A 13106-nucleotide genomic window follows, 5' to 3' on the forward strand; every position below is an offset into this window, starting at 1 on the left:
TCCCTCGCTTGACCACTCGCCGCCCCTCGCCACCGCAGACCAGCATATCTGTCTCCCCTCATCTCCTCCGCTCTCTCCCCGAGCCCTCGCCAGAGACTGCCCAGCCTCCAAAGCCCGCCTTCGAATATGTCCGCCTCCCAAACCAAGCCGTACAAGTGTTTGACCCACGGCTCCGACCACGAGCTCTTCCTCTCCTATCGAGCCTCCTCGGACAGTACAGCCGTCCAGCCGCTCAAAGAGCTGCTCCTCACAGTCTCGGCCCGCCGATTTGCCCGCCCTCTCAGCATCTTTTGCGATTCGGACTGTCTCGTTAACGCCAGCGCCTGGTCGGACGGGCATTTGCATGCCTTACCCAGGAGCAAGGTTGCCCTTCTGTTCCTCAGCAAGGCCTCGCTCGATGCGATGGTGCAAAGTGCCCTAAATGGCGAGGACAATCGACTTTTCCTCGAGATCCAGGCGGCCTTCAATATCGAAAAAAGCAGCTCTGCCCTGTCGGTGCTCCCGTTTTCCATTGCCACCAAGGAAACCAAGGACGGCTCCGAACACTACGTCGACTTTGATCCCTTGAGCTACAGCTTCCCCGACGACCCAAAGTTGGACCTGCTCAAGACGGTCATGGCCGAACTGAAGTCTGTGTACCTGAACCGATACCGCCCCGATCGACCCCACAGATTGCTCTACCGAATCTTCAGCATCGTGCATCCAGTCCAAGTCGACGAAGAAACCACCGACAGACTCAGCACCGTTTTCCGTACCAGCAGCACCCTTGCCGCCGACCCGGCCGCAATCGACAATCTCCTGAAGCAGATAACCCTGACTGGACGAGTGGTGCTCTCGGGAGCCGAGGGAGACGAGCATAGCATTCTCGTCCGCCAGTTTTCGCAGTTCATGATGGGAAGGCTCGCAGCAAGCAATAGCGATGAAATCGCCCGGCTCCGCCAAGAAACAATCGGCACAGGCCCTCAGTACAGCAGCGTCTACCATGTCGACTGCTCAACCGAGGAAGCGGCCAAGAGCAGCTTGATGGATGCATGCCCTGGGGCAAATCCAGCCACGATCAAAGAGCATGCCGCTCGATTCTTTGCCCAGAGTCGAGGCTATCTCCTCGTCATCGACGGTGTCAACGACATTGCTGTGGCAAATTCCATCTTTGAGCGCTCTGGGCAGTCCGGGTTCCGAGGGGATGTGATTGTGACTACCAAGCTGCCGACCTTGCCCGACGGAGTGTTTGTATCTGCCCTCGAGGCCGGCAATGGTATCGTCCTGGAGGACCGGCTCCGGCTCGAGCCATGGACCGACAACACCACGCTGCGTTACATCCTCTCCGCATCCCCCATCATCGCCAACAAGATCTCCAGCGACGGGGCCAAGGCGAGCCTCAAGAGCGTCGTCTCCAAGATCGACGGCTACCCACTGGTTGTGCAGCTATTTGTTTCGCTTTTCCAGCACAGCGATATGCCAATCGAGGAGATCGATCGTCAGTTCTCCGAGGCGCTTGAAGAGTTCCAAAACGAAGGCGAAATCCGCGCGTCTCTCCGAGCCATAGCCAGCATCTCCATCTCCCAGATGCTCGAGAAAAATCAAGGCGCCGATGCATGTCGTCTGGCTGGGGCCATCAGCCTGTTGGCACCTGACGGCATTGCTCTCCAGCTCATCCGGGCAATCGCACAGAAAGCCAAGCTATCCGCCGACGGTGAGTCGACCATGCATGGGAGCTGCTGCAGGGGTGGGCGTGGTGGCCGCTGGTGTCTATTTCATCGTCGTTACCGCATATATCACTCCCACGGCATCATGCGGAGCGCATCGGCTGATACGGACTCGCTTCTTGACTGCTAGGCTCGGCTCTTGTCGAACTGCTCGTTCAGTATGGGCTGCTCCAACCCGAAGTCAACGACAGATACTCCATGCACGCGCTGGTGCAGGCTGTTGTCCATGATTACGTGTGGGAGCACCCCGAGCTGCTGGCCGATGCGATGGTTGACGCCACTGGTGAGGCACTGATCGAGGTGGTCGAGCCATTGGATCGGACGGCCGCTCTCCTCTCCAAACATCTCGAGCGATACATCAAAGTCACGGTCCCTGAGCAATACACCAAGCCACTGCATAGTCAGGTCGCTCTGCAGAGTGCACGCTTGGCACTGTCCAAATCGTACTCTTCGAAGGCCATCCAGCTGTGCGAGCAGAACATCGAAAAGTCCACTGCGCTGCACGGCACTCGAAGCCATGTCGACATTGCCCAGACGCTCTGCACACTCGCAGCTGTGTTGAAGAAGCAGGGCCGGCTGGAGGAGTCGCTCAAGTCCTACCGCGAGTCTATCGACATCTTTACTCAGGTGCATGGCACCCGCAACCATCTGGACGTGGCCTCGGTCCTGGCGGCGGCCGGACAAGTGGAAGAAGAGCACAGCCAGTTCAGCGAAGCCCTCGAGTATTATCGCCAAGCCGACTCAATCATCACGGGGATCTACACAAGTGAAGACCACCCCGCTGTCAAGAACATTCGCCAAGCCATGGATCGCATCACAGCGCTCATAAAGTGAAACATGACACTGCTTTGGAATAGAATACATAACTATTCATCGTCCACAATGATCGCGGAGGCGGGGGCAAAGGGGAGACCGCCAGCTGCCGGGGATCCAATTGGACGCCACAATCCATCAATTCGCATACCAACGCAGCCAGAATGCTGCATAGGTGTCCTCCGCTCTCGAGCACGGTCAGTTGCAACCGTGGCCGCAGTCGCAGTCGGAGTCGTAATCACAATTGCAATCGCACAGAGCACACTCAGTATATATTGCAATGCACGCCCGATCGTGCGTCCCTTGATTGCTTCTTTGGCCAGACACTTTGCATGCCGATCCGCAGATGCGATGGCCCCTGCTGCTATTTCTTTGCAGCTTCTGCGGCACACATGCCCTGGGGGTATTACTTTTTCGAGCTATCGCTGCTGTTGATGACAGCGGCGTTGACGTAGTAACGAGCGCCGCTGACCGGGAACTGCGAAAGCAGATCGCGGACGACCTTGTCCTCCTCGGGTGTGATGGTGATGGTGGCAGCAACCAGATTTTCTTCGAGGTACTTGATGCGCTTGGTTCCAGGGATGGGAATAAAGTCGATACCTGTAGCAGCGCGGAACAATTGGAGCGAATGGCAGCATTTGTAGCTGCTCGACAGAGTGCAGATGTGGTGTGCGCGCTCGCCGTGGTTGGAAACGGTACTGGAGGATGAATCGTTCCATCGACAAAGTGTCCAGACAGACAATGCATGCTTACCTTGCGACAGGACCCAGGCAAGGACGTACTGACTTGAAGTTACGTTCTTCTGCTTGGCCAAGCTCTCGAACTTGCGCACCAGCTCGAGGTTCTTGGCAAAATTGTCGCCCATGAACCGGGGGTTGAATCGTCTGTAATCGTTCTCGTCGAGGTCGTCGATGCTCTTGATCTGTCCGCTCAGGAACCCGCGTCCAAGAGGGCTGTATGGGACAATAGCGACTCCCAGCTCACGGGCTGTCTTGAGGACATCGTTTTGTTCAATATCAAGGACCCAGGGACTGCGCCGACAAAGCCATCGATCAGCCAGGGTCTTGACCATCATTATAGTTCTAATAATAATCAAGGGACTTTCCTATGCCGGCCTCCAACGACCCAAAGGCATGCCAAACCACATGGCGTACGCACCTGAACTCCATCTGGATTGCGGCAATAGGGTGAACCTTGTGGGCACGGCGCAGGGTCTCGGCGTTGCACTCGCTCAGGCCGAGGTAACGGACCTTGCCCTCGGCCACCAGCTCGGCCATGGCGCGAACGGTATCTTCGATGGGCACGCTGGCATCGGGCCGATGCTGGTAGTAGAGATCAATGGTCTTGACGCCGAGCCGCTCGAGAGAGTCCTCGCAAGACTTGCGGACATATTCGGGAGTTCCACGAACGCCGGTGAATTGCTTGGTGACAGGATCGCGAACGATGCCGAACTTGGTGCAGAGGAAAACCTCGTCTCGGCGGGTTGCCAGGACCTTGGCCAGGAGCTTCTCGTTCTCACCAAGGCCGTATCTGCGCAGAATGAGTTTAGTGAGTTTAAGCTTTGCCCATGGACGAGCGGGGCGGGCGGGGCGAGAGGGTGTAGCTGCTCAGACACAGGACTTGGGATCGAGACTCACACATCGGCAGTGTCCCAGAAGGTGCAGCCCAGATCGATCGCTCGGTTGAGGACCTGGAGGGACTCTTCCTCACTGGAGGCTCCATAGAACTCGCTCCTGAAACACGAGGCGCAGATCGGTGAGCAGAACGGCGTGCGGGCCGACGAATACCATGCATCAGCAGCTCGCAGCCTGGGCCAAGGCCAGACGAGTAGAACCCGGCTGCATCAAGCCAAAGAAAGACTTACATTCCCATACATCCGAGGCCGAGACATGAGACCTGAGGGCCGTTGCGGCCGAGAGCGCGAGTGGGAATCTTGGAGATGGGCGACATGGTGGGCGGTCGAGTCAGAGGCGGGCTGATCGATGGAGCATGGGTGGGCCGATGGGACGAGGGTGTGCTGGAAGCGATATATAGGCGAATGAGCGGAGGAAGGGACAGTCCGCAAGCAACTTGCTGCAAGGCGGGGCTGACAAATGCGCTGCAAATACGACTCATGAATGCACTCAAACGGAGCCCCATGCCAGGCAGGCGCCACGAGACATGCTGCGGCAAGGGAGATGACGTCGAAGCAGCCGGTATTTGCCAATGGCCATCGCAAAAGCATGTATTCAGAACCAGAAGAGAAGCCATGGCCATATCCAGCAACCCGCACTCTCGCTTCAATTCAATTCAATTCATTTCATTTCATTTCAATTGGTTTCCATTTGTCTCGCTTCGTCTCGTTTCGTATCGCCTCATTGGCAATCACTCTATGCTCGGCAGCACATGTCCATGGATCGCTGCAGGAAGCCTAACACTTCTTCCACTGCAAGCCCCAGATCTGGGTGACCTTGCCGTCGATGGTGTCAGTCGTGATCTGGCCCTGGGGGGACGCGCCGGCGGGGGCATTGACATTGATCGAGTTCTTGATATTGAATGGCACGACGTCGTTGCATTTGCTCCAGAGAGTACTGGCGAGCGGGATATCGTCGTGGACCAAGTAGTTTTGGCCGCTGATAGGGCCTTTGAACACATGCTGGTTCGAGACCTGGGTCAGCTCGCCTTGGAAGTAGTAGAGCGAGTACTGCGTGGCAATACCGCCGGCAGGCAGCTCCACGAAACCTCGGTAGTCGACTCCCACCAGGGAGAAGGTCCATCCGTTCGGGACCACGAGATCAACGTTGATCTGGCAGCTCTTGCGGTTGGCCGGACCGTCGCCCGTGTAGGCAATGAAGCTATCAAAGATAAGCGTAAACGACGTCAAGTCCTGGCTGAGCGACTGGCCAACGCTGCCCTGTGGACATCCGCTACCGCCGTAGCTGATGCCGCGGATGTAAACCTTGGAGTGGTCTGGTTGAGCCGAGACCAGGGCAGCAGCAAGGCAGGCGATGACGACCACGAGGTGAAAGAAGCCAAACATGACAGGGCGTGCCAGGATACGAGTGGAGTAGTGTTCAAGAGGATGGCCGGGGTGTATCTGATCGGACAAGGTCTGAGACGGGTGTCAGTCCAGGACCAATGTCGAGCGACTACTTTATACTCCTGGAGCCCAGTTGAGAGGCAGCGCTTCCCGCCAGATGCTACCGCCTTTTCTCGCGCTCTGCGTTGTCATCTCCGTCGCATCGTCCTGCGAGGCCGCCCCGCAGCCCCTGGGCCACTGCTGGATACGTACAGCAAGGCGGTCTTGGAGCCCGAGGCGATGACGGGCCGAGCGGGGCCGTGGGGTCAGCATCGGAGAATGCCGCCTTGGATCGAGCGCCGAGAAGCTTGGCCGATGTCGATGGGCGGGCCGGGGTCGCTGCCAACTGGCTCTCCGGCATCACAAGGCATGTACCGGGGTAACATGGCGGATACCGGCGGCACCGATGTGGGGCAACATGGCGGGTGAAAAAAAGGGCGCACTTGCATCCATGAGCCGAGCGGATGCTTGCGCCGCTCTTGCCCCGATGCTTGCCTCCGTCAATGTGACGCAGTGCGGATCGGCTGCTGGCTCTCTGCCAAGACGCAGCAGCAATGGGTTGCCTCCCATACATGACACCATGTGCCTGCTCATCATGGCGCCCAGTAGCGAAAGTTCCCGCCTTTGAAGCATTCGGATTCACAAGGAGCGCGGGAAAGCCAGCACCACTGCGGCCCTCTCAACATGGGTCCTGGGAATCAGGGCCGGTCTTATAAGACCTTCGTGGCGGGGGCCCGATGCATCGTTGTCCTGCACCCAACAGCGTCGCATCCTACGTGCATCATATTCGCACACTACCTTCAACACTCCCTGGACCCAGACTCAATCTTGTCCATAGCAAGGGTCATGGCTGCTGAAAACCCGCAACTTCTCCGTCTCCTCGGCACACTCGTGTGGCTCCTGTCCCTGACCGGACTTGCCATGGCTTCGAGCCCTCCCACCGGTGTCGCAATCAGCAGCATCACCTACGGCGGATCGGGCTGCCCTCAAGGCACCGTCGGCACCTCGATTGCAAGCGACAGCACCTCCTTTACCCTCATTTACGATCAGTTTGTGGCCTCTGCCGGACCCAGCAGCACCATCACCGATAGCCGCAAGTTTTGCCAGATCTCTTTGGGGATCCATGTACCTCCCGGATGGCAGTTCTCCATCCTGACGGTGGACTACCGTGGATTTGTACAGTTGCCAGCCAGCGGCACCGCAAGCGAGTCAGGATTCTACTACTTCCAAGGTAGAGGCAACCAGGCACCGTTCTCGGTCGACTTCACGGGCCCGATCTCCAAGAACTACCTCAAGAGAGCGTACGACGCCGTGCCGACCCAAAACTTGAACTGGTCTGATTGCGGCCAGTCCACCGTAGTCAACATTCAGAATTCTGTGCTGATCCATGTTGACCCTGCTTCGGGGGACTCTGGCCTGATCACCACCGATTCTACAGACGGGAAAGTTACGCAAGTGTTTGGACTAAACTGGAACCAATGCTGAGCACCTGACTCTCGAAGCAAGAGTGATGGAGCATGTTCAGAGTAAACGGGACAGTTTCCATTGTGTCCTTCGCATCAACCACCGCCTGTTGGTGGTCTGGGAGCACCGTCTTCAAATACAGCATACATTCGATCCTTTGGGCAGGTCCGTGGGTCTCGCCGTCAAGACAGTTAGATTCTCCGTGGTTTCAATGGATACTCCTTCCAGGGGCATTACCAGAGGCAGCCACAGCGTCGGTCGCTTTGGACACGCTGCCTGGTCATGATTGCAATGTGGGTGGGTGTATTCAGGATGCAGAAGAGAGTGCCGTGCCTGGTTCAGGCCCACGGGAAGCGGATGCCCGGACGGTGAGGTGCCGCACTCCATGCCAATCCAGTCCGTCCAGCATGCCGGACCCTGAAAGCCAGGTCTGCGTCTGGCTTGCCAACAGGGCCTTTTCCTGCCCCCCCCCCCGCATAGCTACCGATCCCCAAACAACGGCAAGGGGCTCAAGACATGGCCTTGAGCAGTATATATCAAAAGTCCCGGTGAGGAGATCGGCCCTCCATCGCCGACAGCTCGATTTCCCAGCACTCAACAATCGAAATGAAGTTGCTCGCCATCGTGACTGCTCTTCTCGCCTGCTTCACCCACCGGTCCGCCCAAGCCCTTCCCTATGTGCCTTCCGGTGCCCAGGTTCTCAACATCACCTACGACGGAGTTGGATGCCCTGGCGGCTCCGTCGGCCACACCTCGTTCGGCAGTAGTACTGGATTTACCCTGATCTTTGACTCGCTCATCGCCCATGCCGATGTCAATGCCAGTATCGCCGATGCCACAAGCTCCTGCAATATCGCCATCTCTCTTGCGGTTCCATCGGGCTGGTATCTGACAGCACCGCAGATCCAAGTCCGAGGTTTCGTCGAGCTCCCTCCAGGCGGCTTGGCCTATCTGATTCAGTCCCACAGATTCAGTCCCACAGATTCAGAGGAACATCTCGACACGGCTCTAAGATTCAAGTCTTTGCCGGACCCGTTGCCGGAAGCGAGTACATGCGATCGGTCGCCTATCCGATACCGCCGTCTCCAAGCTGCCTCTCGAGCCAGAGCGGCGGAGGCTCGACCGTCGCCATCCTGGAGATTCAGACAACAGTCCGCCTCGTCGTGCCGCCCGGGTCTATCGGCCAAATCACCGTCGACTCTGAGGACAGCAGTCTTTCAGGCAATGTGTCGTGCTAAAGGACATTCGCATACTTGCAGCCCTCGCAGGCTATCTTTTACGACTCCCAGCTGCCCTGTATCTTTCCGCTCTTGACCCTGAATATACATGCTCATTCAATGCATCCGATCAGCTCAGTGTGTCCAAGGCATCCAGGGTGTTGATTCAGGACCCAAACATACAGTAGTCCATTCGGAAGTACCCTCGGCCCTGACAAATGGCGGGCTCGGATCCCAATGTTCCCGCCATCCGCTGCTGAGCCGTCGATCTGTATCCGCCGTCGTCATCGTCCACGATGTGTGCGCTTGAGCCAGCATCGTTGTCTGTACACTCAGATTTGCGTCATGAATTCGCGAAGCGCTCTCATCGATTCCACCAATACATCCAGCGACAGCGTCGATGCCAACGACGCATCGGCGGTCCCTCAGGACGGGCGACGCATCTCGCTGGCCAGAGACAGAAACCCACAAAACCTGAGGATCTCGGTTCCGCGATCGACGAAAAAATCCGTGGGCTTCGCCGACTCGGTTGCTGTCGAGCGATCCGACAGCGGTGCCGCTCGCATGATCGGTCCTGACTCGATCGTGTCGATCGACGATCCGATTGCGCCGCGCGATGCTGCAAGTGGTGAGGTGCGGACGTCGCAGACTGAGACCGAGCTAAGCAGCAGCAAGGAAATGCCCGAGCTGTCGCCCCATCTGGAGATGGACAGCCCGTTTGAGTGGCATGTCTTCAACGACCGTGAGAGCGTCTTCAGTATCTCCAAGAAGAGAGGGTAGGCAACTCGCATCGCATGCCATCGATACCGCCGGTTACCAAGAAAACCATCCTCGTTGGATACGAGTCTCTGACTATGCTTCTGATGGGTTTGTTCCTCTCGATGCCAGCCATGTGTATCAAAAGTACAAACGATGCATGCAGAAGCTTCCGATGGGCCCGCGCTTCATTCTCTACGGCATCTTTGGCATTGCTCTCCTGGGAATTCCGGCTCTGGTGGACTATTTGGTAAATCTGCGGGCCTCGACGACGGTGCAGGCCGATCTCCAGGTCTTCAATCTCGGCAACATGACATCGTATTCGGAGCTGCGCTCCATCAACTCGCCGTGGTCCATCGGCGGAACTGCGCTGTTTGTCTGGTCCATATTCTTTTGTATTCTCTGGGCCGTGTACTGGCTCCTCACTTATGGAGCCGCGGTGGTGCCCGAGATTCTGTCCAAGCTTTACGATATCCTTGTCGGAGACAACAACCCGGAGGTGCACACCGTCTTTGACTACATGCGGTTCATGAAGCCGTATGTGACCTTTTTCGCCTTCGCAATCATCACCCTGGTCATGTTCGACAACACCTTTACCGGAGGAACGACGTCGAATCCCTTTGCCTTCAACGGTGGAAACAGCGTCAGCGTTAGCACCAACGGCACCGCCAGTACCAACAGTAGCATCGGCACCAACGGAACCACTCTGAACAGCAACACGACCGCCAACAACACCAACTCGACCCAAACCAACAATATCTCACAGCTCGCTCGGCTGCCCTGGCAGGTCGTCGTCCACAAACTCTTGCTCTGTCTGCTGTTTTACGCCATCATGCTTGGTGCAGAGCGACTGGTGATGCAGATCTTTTCGGTAAGTGAATCGCACCGACAAGCTGTGCCCGAGGATCACCGCCTGCCCTGGTTTCGTCACGGCGATTCTCCCGGACATGCTCCCAGCAACTGGCTGTGTCGATGCCGATTGGCAGTTCTTGCAGGGCAGCCCGTCACTCATGCCTGTCCGCTCCTGTGCACTTGAACTCACCCGCCGTCTGCTGCCGGTGCTTTCAGCTCAGCTTCCACAAAAGCACATATCAAGATCGCATCGCAAAGTACAGACACAAACACGCCATCATGGAGCATCTCAACAACGCCCGCCTGCACCACAAGCTCAATCGCGTTACCAACGGCCAGAAGCCCGGAGAAGCGGCACCGAACGAAGCAAAGTCGCCAGTCAAGTTCCAGGCGGCCGCTCTCCGACAAATCGAGTCCAAGATACGGACGGCCAAGTATTGGGCCAAAGACGTGGGTGGACTGGTCAGTCGACTCGTGGGCACGACGCTTGGGATGGATGTCCAGATCGCAGGCGAGTCTATCATGGTTCAGTCTCGGAAGGAAGCCGTGGCCTTGGCCAAGGGCATGTGGACTGCCTTGCGAAAGGATAAAAGGTCGATGATCCTCACCGTATCAGACTTTGAGCCGTATTTCGACACTGCCGAGGAAGCCGCCGAGGCATTTTCGATCTTTGATGCCGACGGGAATGGCGACTTGACGATGCGGGAGTTCCGAGCGGCAGTCATCAAGTTCTTTGAGGAGCGCAACTCACTCGAGATCAGTCTCCGCGACACTGGATCGACAGTTGGTAGGCTGGCGTGCTGACGGGCGATAAGCGCAAGGACAGAGCGACGACGGCTTCATGACAGATTTGTGGCGGAGTGGCGACAGAGAAGCGACACTATGACCCGCTGACTCCATCCATTCACCATGAACCCCCCCCCGACCAGGCAAACTCGATAACATGGTCATGTCGATCGTCTACATCATTGTGCTGCTCGTGTCGGTTGGGATTTGGAACATCGACATCAGTTCATTCATGACAGCGATCGCCGCCGTGTGGCTCGGTACGCTGTTTGCCATCAGCGGCATCATCACCAATGCCGTCGAGAACATCCTCTTTCTCTTCTTTTCGCATCCCTTCGACTCTGGAGATCTGATCGAGGTGCAAGGGCAGCGATACTATGTCAAGGAGTGTAGGTGAGCTCCCCGGGGACATCTCTGTTGCCGACAACGAGCGCCGTTGAGCCAACCGCTCAATGGCTCTGCAATTCTGTGCTGAAGCAAGTCTCTTGAACATGGTCCGATCGGCACTGGCCTCTGCACTTGGATACAGAATCATGCAGGCCAATCTCAAGCGCCAGGACGGCAAGGAAGTCTACGTCTCCAATGCGGCGCTATCGAAGCAAAAGATATCCAACATTCGCCGGTCAGGCGCCATCACCGAGGACGTCAAATTTCAGGTGGACTTCACCACGACTCGGGCTCAGGTCGCCGAACTGCAAAAGTATATGATTGCCTTTGTCGAAGACAACGGGCGCGAGTTTAATCCCAGCATCAACTTCCATCTTGTCCAGATTCTGTCAAAGTATAGGTATAGCTGCCGAGCACCCGTTCCCACACTGCAGCACATCCTTCGTGGCTTGAATCCACCGGAGCCCGTCGCATTCAGCCGGGATGGTTCAAATCCTGCCCGCCGGTTCTGAGTGCGACGCAGGTCGCTGGCTGCTGATTGACTGACTGACTGACTGACTGACTGACTGACCGGGTCCTGACTGTTGATCCGGTATGCCTGGACAGTCTCCAACTCTCCGTTACAATACCGCACAAGCACAATGGCGTGGAAATGCATCTGCTTCATGCTCGCAGGCAGCTCTTCTTCCGAGCACTGATCGACGGCCTCAGCACAGTCGGCATAAGCACTCCCGATCCCGACGATCTTTTGGTGCGGCTGAACGCTGTGCCGCCTGAAGTTTTGGGTTGGAACTCCGAGCCGAGTCAGCGGAACAGCGACGATCGCGATGACCATGTCGACGGAGCGGCTGGGGTGGACCAGAGCCATCTCTGATTGACAACCACACCGTGAATGGAGATCGTGGAGATCATGGAGATCGACCGGCTGTATTCAATAGTACGCCCCTCAGCTCCACAACGAAAGCAATCACACGGCTGGAATCGTACGGTCTACAGATCATCGAGCTTCAGGCCCGCAATTACTACAGAGATGTGGCATGATGTTGTGCACAAGATCAATTTGCCGCACAAGATCAATTTGCCGCACTAGATCTAGTAAGGATCGGCCCAGTACTTGGCGTTGTAGTTTTCAACAAGATCCGGCTCCTTTTGGTGCTGGTGGACCCAGTTTTCAAAGCCGCCGCGCAAGATGACGACCTCTTGCTCCTTCGCCGTACCCTCCTGGACGGCGGCATTGAGAGCTGTTCGGTAACGGCCGGCGCACTTTGGCCCACGAACTGGGTGTCGACCGGCAGCAGCGCGAGCAAGCCAGGGGGCGGTTGAGTTGGAGCAAAGATTTGGGTCAGTCGGCCGACATGCCGGAATCGTCAATGGCCTTTGGGATACCGAGACCAATGTCCCACACAATCCTCTCCCAGTGGCATTTTCCTCGCCGTCGGTAATCGACCGCATCCTTTCTGGAGCAAGCACCATCGAGCCGGACTGGGCCTCACGTACCTTGCGAGAGAGCACAATGGAAAACAAGCTTCTTGGCGCTATTGAGCCGCTCGATCTGCGACGGCACAGTCTCGAGGAACTCGTGTGCTGGCACATTCAGGGCATTTGGGATGTTGCCGAACTGTTCGAGCGGCAGCATTGTCAGGCGATCGCCTCTTTGAGCGCCTTGGTCGCCCTGGAGCATTGCCCCACACCTAACAACATCGATATGCAAGCCGGCGAGGTCCGCGATACCTTGAAGTCCTCATCCCGGACATCGACGACGAGATAGTCGACGCCGCTTCTGAGGGCTGGATTGCGGATATCCTTGACGAGTTCACTTGCATCGATATACTGGGGCGCGGACATGCTGCTGGTGAGTTTTCTGGCGGCCGGTGGCTGCAGGATGGTCTTGAGGGATCGGTCTGCGATCGAGCGGACAAAGGCGACACGCAACATTGACGGAGAGAGAGCTTGAACGAACCGCCTGTTGCGAAGAGCCAAGCCGAACCCCCCCTCGCTCCCTCACCCGTCGATGTCGCCATGCTGCGATGCAGCGTGCCCACCCCCAGCCCGTGCAGCGTCGTCATC

General features: G+C 57.1%; 7 protein-coding genes across 7 annotated transcripts; 4 read left to right on the forward strand and 3 right to left on the reverse strand.

The window, feature by feature from the left end:
• The first annotated feature begins 1 nt into the window (after position 1).
• BJ171DRAFT_73153 (uncharacterized protein) lies at positions 2-2733 on the forward strand. The gene is made up of 2 exons (XM_053115861.1): positions 2-1693; positions 1837-2733. The coding sequence occupies exons 1-2, from the start codon at positions 127-129 to the stop codon at positions 2538-2540; spliced, it is 2271 nt and encodes a 756-aa protein (XP_052967484.1). The 5' UTR covers positions 2-126; the 3' UTR covers positions 2541-2733.
• Positions 2580-4677, reverse strand: BJ171DRAFT_502031 (aldo/keto reductase). The gene is made up of 5 exons (XM_053110737.1): positions 4384-4677; positions 4157-4252; positions 3678-4049; positions 3273-3550; positions 2580-3119 (listed from the first exon to the last, which is right to left on the reverse strand). Exons 1-5 carry the CDS (start codon positions 4656-4658, stop codon positions 2926-2928), a joined length of 1215 nt encoding a protein of 404 aa, XP_052967485.1. The 5' UTR covers positions 4659-4677; the 3' UTR covers positions 2580-2925.
• A 252-nt stretch (positions 4678-4929) lies between these two features.
• On the reverse strand, positions 4930-5538 carry BJ171DRAFT_616066 (uncharacterized protein; the record flags this gene model as incomplete). The annotated part of the gene is made up of 1 exon (XM_053115346.1): positions 4930-5538. The coding sequence occupies one exon, from the start codon at positions 5536-5538 to the stop codon at positions 4930-4932; it is 609 nt and encodes a 202-aa protein (XP_052967486.1).
• An 885-nt stretch (positions 5539-6423) lies between these two features.
• On the forward strand, positions 6424-7062 carry BJ171DRAFT_598514 (uncharacterized protein; the record flags this gene model as incomplete). Its single annotated transcript, XM_053114845.1, has 1 exon — positions 6424-7062. The coding sequence occupies one exon, from the start codon at positions 6424-6426 to the stop codon at positions 7060-7062; it is 639 nt and encodes a 212-aa protein (XP_052967487.1).
• A 433-nt stretch (positions 7063-7495) lies between these two features.
• Positions 7496-8383, forward strand: BJ171DRAFT_502032 (uncharacterized protein). Its single transcript, XM_053110738.1, has one exon. It carries the CDS (start codon positions 7648-7650, stop codon positions 8353-8355), a length of 708 nt encoding a protein of 235 aa, XP_052967488.1. The 5' UTR covers positions 7496-7647; the 3' UTR covers positions 8356-8383.
• Positions 8384-8603: 220 nt separating this feature from the next.
• Positions 8604-11913, forward strand: BJ171DRAFT_598516 (Mechanosensitive ion channel-domain-containing protein; the record flags this gene model as incomplete). The annotated part of the gene is made up of 6 exons (XM_053114846.1): positions 8604-9034; positions 9147-9885; positions 10083-10653; positions 10796-11045; positions 11182-11439; positions 11715-11913. 6 exons carry the CDS (start codon positions 8604-8606, stop codon positions 11911-11913), a joined length of 2448 nt encoding a protein of 815 aa, XP_052967489.1.
• A 34-nt stretch (positions 11914-11947) lies between these two features.
• BJ171DRAFT_502035 (Rhodanese-like domain-containing protein) lies at positions 11948-12995 on the reverse strand. The gene is made up of 3 exons (XM_053110739.1): positions 12771-12995; positions 12537-12657; positions 11948-12316 (listed from the first exon to the last, which is right to left on the reverse strand). Exons 1-3 carry the CDS (start codon positions 12972-12974, stop codon positions 12132-12134), a joined length of 510 nt encoding a protein of 169 aa, XP_052967490.1. The 5' UTR covers positions 12975-12995; the 3' UTR covers positions 11948-12131.
• Positions 12996-13106: the final 111 nt, after the last annotated feature.

This window comes from Polychytrium aggregatum, assembly GCF_025602895.1.
Source record: "Polychytrium aggregatum strain JEL109 chromosome Unknown BJ171scaffold_15, whole genome shotgun sequence".
In the NCBI taxonomy this organism is placed as follows: domain Eukaryota; kingdom Fungi; phylum Chytridiomycota; class Chytridiomycetes; order Polychytriales; genus Polychytrium; species Polychytrium aggregatum.